This window comes from Durio zibethinus, chromosome 11, assembly GCF_047325235.1.
Source record: "Durio zibethinus cultivar Kanyao isolate XHJ-2024 chromosome 11, ASM4732523v1, whole genome shotgun sequence".
Classification (NCBI taxonomy): Eukaryota; Viridiplantae; Streptophyta; class Magnoliopsida; order Malvales; family Malvaceae; genus Durio; species Durio zibethinus.
The window spans coordinates 4,166,007-4,181,269 of NC_143172.1; the positions used below are offsets into that span (position 1 = coordinate 4,166,007).

Consider the following 15,263-nt stretch of genomic DNA (forward strand, 5'->3'; position numbering starts at 1 on the left):
TACATTCAATGCATAGAATTAGACATTTACACATCACAAATGGAAAGGGTCCATTGACAAATAACTTGCTTACCATAAATCATTATTTAGGGTTAATAGTCTGAAAGCATTACATGAAAGAAGCCAACTATGATTCAGCTCATACCCATTAAATATAGAGCCAACTCATGTACCAAGAACATCAAACATACCATATACACTGAAATAAAATAAAATAAAACCTAAAATAAACCTAATATCATTTTGAGTTGGACATCAACTTCTTGGGAGATTTCTAGCCAAAAGGAGGAAAAATTACTGACATATCTAGCTATTTTTTTGAAATAAACTACATGATGACTGAAGCCTTTGTGCATTTTATGCTTGGACATTATTTAATATTTCGTGGGGAATTGAATTGAATAACCCATGCCATGAGTAGTACATCATTTGTCTTCTGCTAATTTCCTCTCTAATCATCAACCCACTTTTTGTTGGATTTTCTTGTTTGTTTATTACATTTTATCCTTTCTAATTCAAGGTTACTTCCTTTTTTTTTTTAGTTTTCTTTATGTTGCTTTTTTTTTTTCTAATCTTTAAATTGCAGTTTATTGCCACACAATTCAAGATTCTCCTTGTTCGGAATAACAAACATTCAAGGCTGATATAGCAATATTTGTGTTCTTGGTCTATCCTTTTTTTCTTCTACATCGTTCGAATTGGTTTATACTTGACCATAAAAGAAAAACAGGTAATAGGTTTTTTGCTGGAAAACATTTATCTAGAGAAGGAAAAAAGAGAACTGGTAATAGCATGAAGAAAACTATCTGAAATATCTAAACCAGTGGACTGAATGATTACTTGGGATTTACAAGCCAATATTGCTGTATTTGTGTATATTGGCTCATCCAGTCAAGTTGGAAATCTCTTTCCAACCGAAAAATTAGACTAATTAAATCAAAACCATAACTGAAAGCAGTTGTTTGGATTTAGTATAAACCATTTATATAGGGAGTGTGAATGGCATAGATTGAATCCATGCACCAGACTGGTTACCACTTGCCAGCAGCAAAAAACCTCCTAGTTAGGACTTAGGAGTGAATATAAGGTATACATGGAAAGAGGCTGATCACATCTCAATCAACCATGGAACACTAGTTTTGTTGCCCTGCATTGATGAGATTAGGAAAAAGCACATGTAGTAGCATGTACTGTTTTAAGTTTGCAGCCGAATTGCAGCATCCACTACCAAATCCTCTAGGATGTTGTCTACTAACTCAGAAACAACTTCCTCAGTATCAAGTCTGGTATCCATCCATGTGCCAGATTTGGCCAAATCCTTTTCAACAAGTTGCTTTAATGTTTGTTGGGGCATCTCTGAAAGGAGTAGCCGATCAACACGTCTCAACACCTCATGAACCATATTTTTTGATAACATAGCCAATTGAGGCCTTGGGTTGAGAAGTGATATCCAGGGGGAGCATCTAAAGTAACATTGATATATCTGCAAGAGGACTTCAGTGATGTAGCCAAAAAGCAGCCTACGATCAGTACAGGACTTGTCAGGCCATACTTCAACATTATCAAACAAGGATACGTCAAGCATTTGGTCTGACAAATGCCATTTCCTAGAGGGTTCATCCCAATTGAGACCTGAAATTTGCAGAACTGCTCTTATGCACTCAGACAAAGATCCTTGCTTATCCATGGAAGTGCAAGCATTACAATTCAAATCCAAATGGGACACCGTAAGAGAAGATACATAGAGTTCTCCAATATCTATGCCAAATGGTTGGACAGGTGGCTCGGCTGCACAAGATTGAGATGTTAACTCAGCTTTAAAGAAAACAGAAAAAAAAAAATACATATTCTAAGTAATTAAGTAATTTCTAGTATCAAAATTCACCTGCTAGAGATACGGTGCTAGGAGAGCTACTGTCATCTTCTACAAGGAACTGCTCAAGAACTGATATAGGACTTGGTTGCTCTGCTCTATCGATCATGCTATCAGAATCTTCTGCTTTCTGAATACGCAAAGGACTTGATGAATAAACATCTATTGAAGAAGATGATGTTTGATCCCCTGAAAATGAATCCTGATAATAACCAACAAAACAGGATAGAACATAATTTTAGCACATAAGACAACAAAATTAAACAGAAGGAGAACAAGAAAGAAAAAGAGAAAATACAGCACATGAATTAAAGAGGTGAATAGTTGATGCACTGGAGAAACCTAAAACATGAAAATGAGTATAAAAAAACAAAAGAAAAACCATTTACCAGTTTTGAGCATTCAAAATATTCACTTTTTCCAAATATGTTGACTGCTTCAGTTCTTTGGCTGGTGTTGCTCTGTACACCATTTGATCCCAAAGCAACTTCTAAAGCATTAATTTCGTGTTCACCCCAACTAACAGCATGATTTCTTTCCATGACTTTCCCAGGACATACAGAAGTTTGATTAACTGCTCAGATAAGATAAATAATTATTATATGAGGAAAAAAAGTGGATCGGAATTTCATTTTTCTCTTTCATAACCAAGAAATACCTTTGTGACTCAAATCATCACTAAGGGAATAGACAGTTTGAAGCACATTGGTGGCAGAAGATAAATTGCCAGGGATAATTTTCTTTGCACCTTGCAATCGATCATCTGGTTTCTCGGACACAAGCTGTGCCCCTAAATTTTTCATGGTAGAAGAACTTAAGCAGCAGCTCTTGCTTTCTTTCTGAACCCTCCACTTGTATCCATTGGCGGTTGAAAAATTGCTGTATGGTGAAAATCTCATCTGTGGAGAAGCAAACCCATGTTCCTTGTCCCTTACTGGAGTAAGCATGGGCAACAAGTTGTATTCAGGCAAAGACATTAATCTATCCAAATTTCTGAGTGTCTGTCTTCTTGAGAAATCTTCGTTTCCACTATTTAACATATCTGTAGGATGTTTCCTAGGGTGAAATTTTCCTTTGAGATGCCTTACCATTAACAAGTTTGAGGTCCTATGGCAACTATCTGTGGAAGAAGCAACTTTGCTTCCAATGCCTGAACCAAAGGTCACTGTTTGGCTCATCCCATCTCTTCTATTGACCTCATGGGATGATTCGGACATTTTTCCAGCATCAAGATAGCTTTTACTAGCAGAAATTATTTTATTTGCCTGTCTGCTCATTTCTTTACAACCATCTTCAAACTGTTTGAAGTCATGAAAAGATTTATGAATACCATCAAGGGGCATCTGGCACTGCTCTTTTTTGTTCACCCTTATAGCATGCGTTAACTTCCTTTTCATGTGTTCAAAAGACAAGAATGCTGGCTTAACACTCCACTCTTTTTTCTTCAAGCTATAGCGAGACTGTGGTGGTGGCCAATTACTGATTCTATCAGGACAGTTTTGTGTGCCTGCCTTCAGGACTACTATTGTGTCCAAGGGTTGGGACATGTCACTTCCCTTTGACGTGCATCTATCACAAGATTCAAACATTTGAGCATGGGCTGGCCCTTTGCATTCGCCTGCTTCTTTTTGCTGGCATTGTGATATTTTAGCTTTGGAGAAAAATTGGGGTTGTTTCTTTGCCTGAGAATCCCGTAAATCTTGAATATGTTTCACTAGCAGTGAATTTGGATCTTGTAGGAGTTTCATAAATAATTCCTTGTTGGAATTTAAAATTTCCAATGCATCCATAAAGTTCTTAGACCGGTTGGCTACCTCATTGCTACTAAGGTTCTCCCCATCAGTTAACTTTTGATTTACAAAAGCTTCAACTGATTCATTCATATGAACTCGAAGATTAATGTCAGTGTGATGGTCATGTTTCCTACCTCTGATGCTTTTACGACTATAATTCCCTCCATTGCTAGCATGCACATCATTGCCAGATGCTCCTGTCACTAATGCCAAGTTGTTGTTATTTGAAGATTTTTCTACCATATTTTGATCAGAAGGCTGCCTATACCCCTCAGTTGCTGCATCACAACCACGAGCAGGAAAACGACGGGATTTCTTGGAACTGTTGCTTGCCTTCCTATGGTCTTTTGAAAGGCCAAAAAGATTGGAGTTAAACTGTAGATTTTGCATTTCACCGATTGCCCTTTTCTTCTTTCTCTGATGCTTCACAGACATCTCTTCTTCTATACCATTTTTAACTTCTGGCCTCCTAGAGTTAACTGCAAGATTCTTATCAAGTGCATCCTGAAAAAATTAAAGCTTGCAGTTTAGAATCGTTTTGCACTTAATTGTAAAGAAAGAACAAATTACCAACGTCTATAATAGGATTAGCAAATGCATAGATTATTTCCTTCTTCATAAAAATGGGACTCAGAATATGCAATGAATTTGATCATAAAAGCAGGTTACCAAACTCACATCTATGTCCTGGGCCTTCTCATTAGAGAGAAAATTAGGCCTGTTCCTTGTATAACCATCACCTGAAGATTAAAAATCAATATAATTAAACTTAGTTGGACATGACAGGTGTGAGGCTTAAAAAATTCATGTGAGCATTATAAAAATAAATGCAGCAATTAATCTACTTTAAAGAAAATACATATAACTCTTATGGGAATGAGATTATATTTCATTCTCAACAAGGATGAGGCGTTCTTACCTTTCGCTTGTCTGTTCGCGCGCTTCTTATCAGAAATGAGCTTCCCATGTGAATGACCTTGGCGAAAATCAAAGAAGTGAATTAACCCCCACGCACATCCTGACTTGTACTTTTCATAGATTGCAGGGCTTTTAGGTGAGAGCACAGGGCTCTTAAGTGCCGGGCTCCTAGGCAATCTCCTATCCATTTTGAGTGGATGATTACTAACTATGGCGCATATTATGTGTTGATTCAGAACCTCTTTGATGGAAGAAAGAGCATCGCATTGACACCTGAGCTTGAGAAACAGGAAAAAAATATGGACTATAAAATTTAATCAGCTGAAGTGACAGGAATTGTCAGTCAGATATTGCATGACATCAGAAATAAACAGAAAAGTCAACAACACTTAAATTTGATTTTTTTTTTTTTTTTGCTGAGGTAATTCTACTTGAATACGATGTAATCTTCATCATCTCATAGAATTTAAATTTTAGGTGTGTTATTTACAGCATGCATTCTTACCCAGCAAAGAATATAGCTGGAAGAACAATGCTACTGGTTAAAAAAAAAACCCTTAAATGTATGATTGTACTGATAATGAACACCAAATACGATATTCAAAGCCACCTAAGACCCCAGAATATGAAAATGACAAAAAAAAAGGTAAAAATCTGCTACTTTGATGAAGAAGGGTAATGAATGAGTTTACTTCAGTCAGATGGTTTAAGTTTAATAGTCTAAAGCTTCCATGAAAAAACCTCTATTTTCTTTTCAGCACCCATTTGAATCAGCTAAGATAGAATTCCAAAAGCACACAACAAATCAATAGATAATGGAATCTATCCTTATGAATACTTAAAAGCATATTTTGAAACATAAACAGAAGAGAGAGAGAGAGTACCTGAAATGGTTTGTGTTTAAGTGGTAGAAGAAGAAGAAAAATCAACCACCCTGTTTCAATATGGTAAAAAGTATGGCATTCTGTTCATATCCGAACCATTTAAAAAAAAATTAAAAAAACCCATTTTCATGCATTGATCACCATTTTCAAAAGTTAAATCAAAACAAAACAAAATCTCGTCTCTTCATCTACCCAAATGACCACTTTTTTTTTTCTTTGGTCAATATATAACCACTGACCTGTTCTTGTTATAGTTCCTTTCTGGCACTGGGTTCAGGAGTCTTTCTGGCATTAAAGACTAGCTATAGAAAAGAAGAAGAAGAAGAAAAAGGATGGAGATTTAAAGAAAGCCATGAAGGAGAGGGAACAAAGAAAAAATAATGGGAAATTTGGTTTAAGGAAGAAGAATGGCCGAGAGCTATTATGACATTGACTGGAAATATAATATTAAAGGTTGGAGATATTGTATGGTAGACCACACTTAATGACTGTGGAGGTAAACTTTCAAATGAAGCAAGAACCTTTGTCTTCTTTTCACTCTCTCCCTCTCTTTCTTCTCTCTCTGCAATTAATCCATCTGTCAACTATCATCACCAATCCACTCACTGGTCAATCCCTCCTATTCGTTGCACACTCAAAAATCAACTTTAAATTAATGTTCTTATAAAAATGTACATTCACTAATCTTTATTGTGGTTGAAATAAATACGTATATTAAATTTTTAATACAATCAAGCGTATTTTAAATGATTTTTATAAATATTATTTTAAAAATAAGAAAAAGAATATAGATCTTAAGATTTAAATTTCAAAATTACTAAATATTATTTTAAAGATAAAATTTAAATGAAAATTTTTAGATAAAATTTATTAAGTTTTTTTAATATAATGATTTAATAAAAATTATAATAAAAATTTAGATCGATAAATTGATAAAATTTAATGTGAGAATCAATAATATGTAAAAAAATTAAAAATATTAATTATAATTCAAATTTAATAAATACTTATTTAACGGTATAAATTTTGTCAATTTTTTAAAAATATTTGTCTAAAAAATATATTAAAGTTTATTTTTTAAAATTTTATATACTTGATTTATATAATAAAATATTTTAATATATCGATTTTAATTTTTATTTAATTTTTTTAATAAAAAAATTTTAATTAAACAATTTTATCTAAATCTTTCTTTTATTGAATTAAATTCAAATATTTTATTTTTTGTTTGAGCTCAAGTTTTTTTTTTTTTGTTATGTTTAATTTTTCATTCATTCATGATATCTTAGTCTTAAGATATTAGTTATTGGATATGTCAAAAGTTAATCTCGAAATCTTAAAACTACGATATTATTATTAGATTACGTTTAGCAGTTACAATGGAAGTTGGATTGTTTCGAAAGTACGGTGATTTTGATTGATAGGAGAGGATTCGTGTTTGAAACGGCAGCGCTTTGGACGTCATGGGGGGAGTGGGGGACGACACGGGATTTTGTAGCAGAGACGTTGCTGTCAGGGGAAGGCGCAGTTACACTGATTGGTTGTCAAGATTTGTCTGAACGTTAAATTTTGTTTTGAAAAATGTTGTCTTTACTTGAGTTGAAGCCCTTTTGGATTTTCAATTTTCTGTAAATATATTTTCAGCGGCAGAAAAAAGCAATATGCCCAACGAACTTGAAGATGATTTCAAAACTTGGTAGATATCATTCATGAAGTTCGTCGTTTCCCTTGGTTAACAGACTGCCCATCTTTGATGAGGTGAAGTCCAATTTTAAATTGCCATTCACTTATAAGTTATAATGTTTGAATATATATATTAAATAACTATTTCAGTATTTATTTTAAAAGCATATAAAATATATATTTATATATATGAAGTATTTTTTATTTGAAAAACAAAATATTTGATTTTTTTTTTTAGAAAAAGATATGTATCAATTATTAAATTAGATATTCAGATATTATATTTAATATAATATCCATATATTTGACATATAATATTATGATTGGATATGATAAAATAATATTATGAATATAATTATATTAAATAATACCATCCCATCTTTTGTTTGACGTGTATAAATAGCATAATAAAATAATTTATTTATTAATTAAAATTATATTTTCTTAAAGTTTATACAAATTGAGTTAATAATATAATTTTTAAAAGTATAATAAGACATGTAAATTCAATCTAATATATTAAAAATAATTTTCTTTATTTTAGAATGATTGAGTCATTTTATATTAACAAAATAATTAATTCTCTTTACAATCCTATCTTTTTCTTTAAATTCAAATTAAAATAATATAAGATAATTATTATCATATCTTATCCATCATCCTATATATCAAACATGACTTAAATATATAAACGTTAAATTTTTTTTAATAAAAAATATTTAATGTGGATGGATTGTATTATTGATATGCAACAATCATAAAGATTATCATGTGTTTTCCAATGAATGACATTTATTTTATTCGAATTATTTTTTAAAAGACTAAACTAATTGCATCTAATTATGTTTTTACTATTATTTACATTAAATTAATCCAGTTGAATTCATATAAAAGTTAATAAAACCTTAATTCCAGCATTGGAATTTACATGTCTTAAAAAGTTATATTAACTATATTCTAAATGAATCTTTTAATTGTAACCTATTTGTTTTGTTTCAATTAAAATAAATATTCAATTTTATCACTTACAATTGTTTTATCTATTTGTTCATTTTTACCTTTAGATTTATCCAATCATCAAGCAGAATAACACTTTCAAAAATAATCAGAAACATTCAAAAATCAATTGCAGTCTTTTTCATCTCACCAAGTTATAAAATAATCTCCCATGAAAGAAATATGAAAAATTATTTTTAAATGGAGACATGGAGTAAGTTTCAATTGTTTGAAATCAAATAGTATTGGATTTTGTTCCATTATACATGTTAGATAAGATAAGATAAGATATGATACAAAAAAACATATTTATTTATAACTTTATTATAGTTACATATTGATCTCTAATACTTATTTATTTATTTTATTTTACTTATTTTATGTTAAAATTTTTATTTTTATATAAAATTTATTAATTATTTTATAATTGGATTTTTAATATATAATTGTATATCTTTACATTGTACAAGCTTAAAACTAGTATAAAGTAAATTTTAAGTCTGAAATGTACTGTTAAATATGCATGATTAGAGAAGGCATGCTTGTGCAAAGCATTAAAAAAAATAATGAAAAGAAAAATGACTGCCTTAGTGTGATATTATATATTTGTAATTTTATATGGACAAACATCAAAGATTGCTGTCACTCTTTATGTTGGCTCAATTAGTAAATATTAATGCCTGTCAATCTTAATTATGAATGGTGTAAATCTTTGAGCATGTTTGTTCTATCACGATAGTTGATTTATAGGTAACTTAAAAAAAAAAAAAAAAAAGCTATTTGACAAGTGTTTTTTTATTCAATAAATTTTTTTTTATTGGAGCATAATCCTACAATTATATAATATTTATAGAAAGATCAACTTTGAAGTCATGCTGTACATTGGGCAACATGAATCAAGTTCATGCATGATCACTGGTTTGGCCAATATGAAAACATAATCTTTGAAAAATAAAATAAGAAATATTTTATTGGAGGAAAAAAAAGAAATATTAAATTAGCAAAACTAGCTTGTAATCCAATATTGCTATTCAATAATTCAATATTATTAAATTTTAATTTAATATAGTTGTAATTGGCATGGTTCATGATTACTGGTTTTGGTCAATGAATATCATCCACGTTTTCATGCTGATTGCATCATTTTCATTTTAAAATATATATTAAAATAATTCTTATGCGTTTCTTGAAATTAAGAGTGCATCACAGCGAGTTGATCCTTGGTTTGAAAGTTAAGAATCTAATAAAATTCATGCGTATAATATTTTTATAAAAAAGACAGCAAATTGGTGATAAAAAAATTATAAATATTGAAATTTGAATATAAAACTTGTTAGATGATAATTTTTTAAAATGATTATATAAATTAATTAAATTAAATTTTAAATTATTTTTTTGTCAAAGATAAATTATGGGTTTACAAATCTTGATTTTAATACTTTAATTATTGATATAATTTATACTTTAAAATAATATTTGTCATTGTATACTATATCTCTATCACATAATATTTATACATGGAAAGATTCTCAACCTATGCTTTTTTTTATTGTTTGATTTACAAGAAAATTTAGTTAGTTATTCGAATATCGTGAGTCACCAAACAAGATTTTGTGACGCTGAAGGCCTGAAAAACAGCTTTGCGGATGGTTGCTTTTCCAATAGGAAATCAGTTGCCTCCACATCTCCACCAGTTGGGCTTGGTTTGGGGACAGTATGAGTTGGGCCCCTACATGACAACCACCAGGGACCACCTGCTGTTACCGACCTTAATAGCAACCCAGAAACTGTACCCAATCCATAGTGTTTCCAACAACAGCAATAAATAAACATAATACCATTACTTTCCCACTTGAATTTGAATTGAGGGATACCCGGAAATTTGATAAAATTTTTTAATTCGAACGGTAACATTTTATATACGTATTAATATATAGAATACTATTTTATATACGCATCTATAGATTCGTTATTTTTTAAAAAAATTAACAAAATTTTAAAAATATAAAATTCAATAAAATTGAAGTACAATTATAATTTATTTAATTTTAAATATAAATATTAAATATTTAATTTAAAATTAATCGATAATATATAAAAAATATAACTTAAATATATTTAATAAATATGAAATAATATTATTTTAATAGATTTTCATAATGTGTAAACAAAAACAAAAGTCTACTGTAATAAACTTTTTAAAGTGTAAGCAGAAATAAAAGATTATCATGACAAATTTCTTTGAAGAAATATCAGGTAGGAGTAATAGATAAAAACAACAATATTGAATAAAAATTATGATGTAATATTAAATATTTAATTTAAAATTAAATTATAATTAATGAAATTACCAACTTAAATATAAAAATATTTAATATTTAATAAATACATAATAATACTTCTTTAACATAAGCATATTTCACCTTAATCTCGTTTTGATTAGTGTAATATGTTCTCAAAACTTTCATCTCAAGTTAACGAGTCATTGATTTAATGGTAAAAAGGAAATTCTAAAATATTAAGGTTGTATTTACAAGTTTATTGTGTGAGTTTGATTATTTAATTAAATTATAATTAATTAATTAATTATATAAATATAATATTTAATTATAAGTGTAATTTGAAAAAAAAAAAAACTTTCATCCCAATAAGTAAGAGTATATATAATTTTATTATATGATAAAAAACGCAAAAAATTTTAATCCGCTTATGAAAAAATGGTCCTAGAAACACAAATTCACAATTCTATGCTTCGGCTTCCTTCTTTTCGTTTTTCTAAACTTATAGGCTTTAAGCCCAATGTTAAACGGGCAAAAGGTCCAAGATTATCCATAGTTTTCAAATCCAAAACCGAAACATTTTTAGCGTACAAGTTTCAACCTTAAACGACGCCGTGTGCCGTCAAATTTCCCAATCCTAAAACCTCTATCCCTCACACTAAAACCTCACCGCAAAACTGTCTCCAATGGCTTTCTCTCTTCTCTCTATCCCCAACTTTCTCTCTCTAAAACCCCACCACCGCCACCGTCATGTCCCTTTCAAGCCTCTTCGCCTCCCTTCTCTCCGCCGCCTTCCTGCTATCGGCCCCGATGGAAAGTATTATCCCAACCCTTCCGACGATGACCCGCCCGAAGCCCCCGAAGACTCCATGCACGGCGTAGACAAATTCCAGCAAATCTACCGCCAAGCAGCCAGGGCCCAGAAGCTTCAAGAAGAAGACTTTAACAAGCACAAGTCAAATTACCTTTCTGCCATTGCCGACGTGGACGATGACGAATTGAGTAAAGAGAAAACGGGAAACAATGACGGGGATGATTTGTTCAGTGAAATTGATAAAGCCATTGCAATGAAACGGCAAGAGTTTGTTAAGCAAGGTTTGTTACCACAATCTCCTAAAAAAGCGGAAGCCGTTGATGATGAGCTGGGTCCAGATGAAGTTGTTGACTTGGAAGAAATTGATAAATTACGAGGTTTGACTGTTGTTTCTGATTCGGATGATGGAGAAAATGAAGATTCAGATGAAGAAGATTCCTCTAAATTCGATGTCGGTTTGAGTGATTTTGAAGGTAAAAAACTAGAAAAAAATAAAATTAATTCGTTGGATTCGTCTTTTGATTTAGATTTGGATAGTCTTGGGAAGAGTAAAGTTGGAATTGTGGAACCCAAGTTTAAAATGAGTTTAGCTGAGCTTTTAGATGAAAGTAAGGTGGTGCCGGTTTCGGTTTATGGGGATTTAGAGGTTGAAATTACAGGGATACAGCATGATTCTAGGGTGGTTAGTGCAGGGGATTTGTTTGTTTGTTGTGTTGGGAGGAGAACTGATGGGCATTTATATTTGAGTGAAGCTGATAAGAGAGGAGCTGTTGCTGTCGTAGCAAGTAAAGAGATTGATATTGAGGATACCTTGGGATGCAAGGCATTGGTCATTGTTGAGGATACTAATTCGGTTTTGCCTGCGTTAGCTGCATCTTTTTATAGGTATCCTTCAAAGAATATGGCTGTTATTGGGATAACGGGGACTTTTGGTAAAACAACGACGTCTTATTTGATAAAAGGGATGTACAAGGCAATGGGTTTGAGGACTGGGATGCTAAGCACGGTTGCTTATTATGTACATGGTGATAATAAGTTGGAATCACCAAATACAACCCCGGATGCTGTTTTGGTTCAGAATTTGATGGCTAAGATGTTGCATAATGGAACTGAGGCAGTTGTTATGGAGGCTTCTTCTCATGAACTGGCTTTAGGGAGGTGTAATGAGGTTGATTTTGATATTGCAGTGTTCACTAATTTGACTAGGGATCATTTAGATTTTCATGGGACTGAGGAAGAGTATAGGGATGCTAAAGCAAAGTTGTTTGCGTGGATGGTGGATCCTGAGAGGCATAGGAAAGTTGTTAACATTGATGATCCACATGCACCTTATTTTATTGCGCAAGGTAACCCAGAAGTTCCTGTGGTGACCTTTGCAATGGAGAATAAGAATGCAGATGTTCATCCCCTGAAATTTGAGCTGTCGTTATTTGAGACACAGGTCCTGGTTAATACGCCACATGGGATATTGGAGATTTCATCAGGTTTACTTGGAAGGCATAATATCTATAATATTCTTGCGGCTGTGGCTGTTGGGATTGCAGTTGGTGCACCCTTGGAGGACATTGTTAGAGGGATCGAAGAGGTTGATGCTGTACCAGGCAGGTGTGAGTTAATAGATGAGGAGCAGGCGTTTGGAGTAATTGTAGACTATGCTCACACTCCTGATGCCCTTTCTAGGCTGCTTGATTCTGTAAGGGAGCTTGGACCAAAGAGGATAATTACTGGTATGCTTCTTATTTTTTTTTCTTTAACTCCTACTTCAAATGAAACCATACTTCCTCCAAATTGAACATCATTACATTTTAATTTTCTTTTTCCCCTTTCCTTCTAACTAATTAATTTATGTCATTTGTAAAGTTATTGGTTGTCCTGGGGAGAGTGATCGGGGTAAAAGACCAATGATGGCAAAAATCTCAACAGATAAAAGTGAAGTGACAATGCTGACATCTGATAATCCCAAGAGTGAAGATCCATGTAAGTATAAGACAATGGTAAAATCATCACAAGTTGCAACATCAGTTGCTTATAAACATGAGGCTAATTACTTATGTGTTTCATCTTTTGATCAGTGGACATCTTGGATGACATGTTAGCTGGTGTGGGGTGGACAATGCAGGATTATTTGAAATATGGAGAAAATGATTACTACCCACCTCTCCCAAATGGTCATCGACTTTTTCTGCATGATATTAGGCGGGTAGCTGTACGATGTGCTGTTGCCATGGGTGAAGAAGGCGATATGGTTGTAAGTTTTTTGGAGCTTGGATGTCCTTTTTGGAGTGAACTGGTTTTCTATATTCCTAGTAATGTAGAAAACCCACATCTTAATGACTATAGTTATGTGTTTTGGAAATGAATAGTTTTACAATTCTGCAATGGACCTTATATAACTGCAGTCCTCATACACCAACAAAGAGTTGCACGTTACCTACATATATATAAATTGTTGAAAAGTTAAATGTGTTCTTTCATTTAGGTTTTCTGTTGAACTTAAGAGTTTGGAGAATAAACCATGTGAAAAATATTTCTTACTTTTTCCTCCTATTCCACTTCCTCCTTTCTGCTATGTCATCTTTTTATCAATGAGGTTAGTCATCTCCTTCTCTTGTCATGTGTGCCAGGCTTGAATTTTCATGGGTTAATTATGTAGCTTATGCTTGTCCTTACTCATGCTCTGTTCTTCTCATAACAAGTTGACGTGTATATTTTCTAATTTGATGCTAACTGTGTATTGCAGGTGATTGCTGGTAAAGGCCATGAAACATATCAGATTGAAGGTGACAAAAAAGAGTTCTTTGATGACTGTGAGGAATGCCGGGAAGCATTGCAATATGTCGATGAACTCCACCAAGCAGGAATAGACACCAGTGAATTCCCATGGCGGTAGGTTCATTCTCTATTAATTCTGCATAATTATTGAAGAATACTTAAGTTTTGACCTATGTCGCTTGTCAGAACAATTTCCTATGGGGAATTGTGTATCATGTTTGTGAATTATAAGGATTCTATAGCTTTGTCAAATGTGATGCTATGTACAATCCTAGCAAAATGAAATGGAAGAATAGAATGATAAAGTTGTTCATTTCTTTCTTGCCTTTTCTACGCAGGTTGCCAGAGAGTCATTAATTTCCATGAGTGTAGATACAGGTTGATGTTAAGAGTAGGCGTGGAATGGTACCTCCGGATCAAAATCCTGCATTTTGGGCCTTTGACAATATTATAACTGAAAAACATGAGGATGCTGCTAATCTGGTGGAAGGCACTCGTATAAGCTGTTTGAGAGCATGAATTGACAGAGTCCTTGACTAAATAGAGAACGGTAAGAACTCCACCTTGCAATCTCTTAAGTTTATATGTAACTTTGTTCAAATTCTATACAACTTCTTTTGGATGTAAGTTTTGAGTTAGTCCTTTACTTCCTTTAGACTTTGCTTGATAGAGAGGATCCAAAGAACTAAGGATGGAAAACTTGTTAATCCAATGATTAAAAGTCATAACCACTTTCCTATTTTATAGCTTAACCATTAGATTAACAAGTTTTTCATCTTTACCCTTTTCTATCCTCCCTACCAAGAATTATAGACTGCAATGCATTCAAAGCTGGAGATTGGGGAGGAAGGGAATAGATTGTATTGTTTGTTTAAAAGCAGAATTTGGTTCATGGCTGGTGTGTTAGTAGTAATTCTTGATTTTTTTGTTTCTTTTATTCTTCTAATATGTTATTCTTGATTTAAATTCTTTTTGTCTAGGTTTTACCGGCTTTTATATCATTCCAAGGGCTGCTGAAAGAAATGGGTCCTTTAACAGATATGAAGGTACACCTTTGTGTGCCAAACGGCTATTTTTGTGTGTATATGTAAAATTCTGGATTCTAATCGTGCAATGATAACAGATCCTTTAACTGGATGCCGCACTTTCTAAATAGTATTACAGATTAGTGTGGTGCAGCTTGTTTATTCTGTTGAACAACCTCTAAAGTTATGGGTTTTTTTAATGATTTGATGTCATTCTTGTTGCCAA

The 15,263-nt window shown here is 32.3% G+C and overlaps 2 protein-coding genes across 4 annotated transcripts; one reads left to right on the forward strand and one right to left on the reverse strand.

Moving 5' to 3' along the window:
* Nucleotides 1-949: 949 nt before the first annotated feature.
* LOC111290083 (uncharacterized) lies at nucleotides 950-5,924 on the reverse strand. 3 transcript variants are annotated; one of them, XM_089767776.1, is made up of 8 exons: nucleotides 5,708-5,924; nucleotides 5,469-5,518; nucleotides 4,586-4,862; nucleotides 4,345-4,406; nucleotides 2,532-4,170; nucleotides 2,263-2,447; nucleotides 1,886-2,075; nucleotides 950-1,788 (listed from the first exon to the last, which is right to left on the reverse strand). In XM_089767776.1, the coding sequence occupies exons 3-8, from the start codon at nucleotides 4,770-4,772 to the stop codon at nucleotides 1,196-1,198; spliced, it is 2,856 nt and encodes a 951-aa protein (XP_089623902.1). In that variant the 5' UTR covers nucleotides 4,773-4,862; nucleotides 5,469-5,518; nucleotides 5,708-5,924; the 3' UTR covers nucleotides 950-1,195. The 3 variants fall into 3 exon arrangements, with proteins under 3 accessions (XP_089623902.1, XP_089623901.1, XP_089623903.1); XM_089767775.1 differs by having other exon boundaries at nucleotides 4,586-4,857; nucleotides 5,708-5,890; XM_089767777.1 differs by lacking the exons at nucleotides 5,469-5,518; nucleotides 5,708-5,924 and having other exon boundaries at nucleotides 4,586-4,888.
* Nucleotides 5,925-11,094: 5,170 nt separating this feature from the next.
* Nucleotides 11,095-15,263, forward strand: LOC111290873 (UDP-N-acetylmuramoyl-L-alanyl-D-glutamate--2,6-diaminopimelate ligase MurE homolog, chloroplastic-like). Its single transcript, XM_022882373.2, has 6 exons — nucleotides 11,095-12,967; nucleotides 13,101-13,217; nucleotides 13,313-13,488; nucleotides 13,981-14,126; nucleotides 14,351-14,562; nucleotides 14,993-15,263. The coding sequence occupies exons 1-5, from the start codon at nucleotides 11,113-11,115 to the stop codon at nucleotides 14,367-14,369; spliced, it is 2,313 nt and encodes a 770-aa protein (XP_022738108.1). The 5' UTR covers nucleotides 11,095-11,112; the 3' UTR covers nucleotides 14,370-14,562; nucleotides 14,993-15,263.

Bases quoted from the DNA above. Each gene is read 5' to 3' on its own strand.
- LOC111290873 (XM_022882373.2), top strand. From the start codon at position 11,113: ATGGCTTTCTCTCTTCTCTCTATCCCCAACTTTCTCTCTCTAAAACCC. The intron at 13,218-13,312 runs GTAAGTATAAGA...TCTTTTGATCAG, and splicing joins TCCCAAGAGTGAAGATCCAT to TGGACATCTTGGATGACATG. The intron at 13,489-13,980 runs GTAAGTTTTTTG...TGTGTATTGCAG, and splicing joins GTGAAGAAGGCGATATGGTT to GTGATTGCTGGTAAAGGCCA.
- LOC111290083 (XM_089767776.1), bottom strand. From the start codon at position 4,772: ATGGATAGGAGATTGCCTAGGAGCCCGGCACTTAAGAGCCCTGTGCTC. The intron at 4,171-4,344 runs GTGAGTTTGGTA...TAATTTTTTCAG, and splicing joins AGAAGGCCCAGGACATAGAT to GATGCACTTGATAAGAATCT. The intron at 2,448-2,531 runs GTATTTCTTGGT...TTATCTGAGCAG, and splicing joins TGATGATTTGAGTCACAAAG to TTAATCAAACTTCTGTATGT.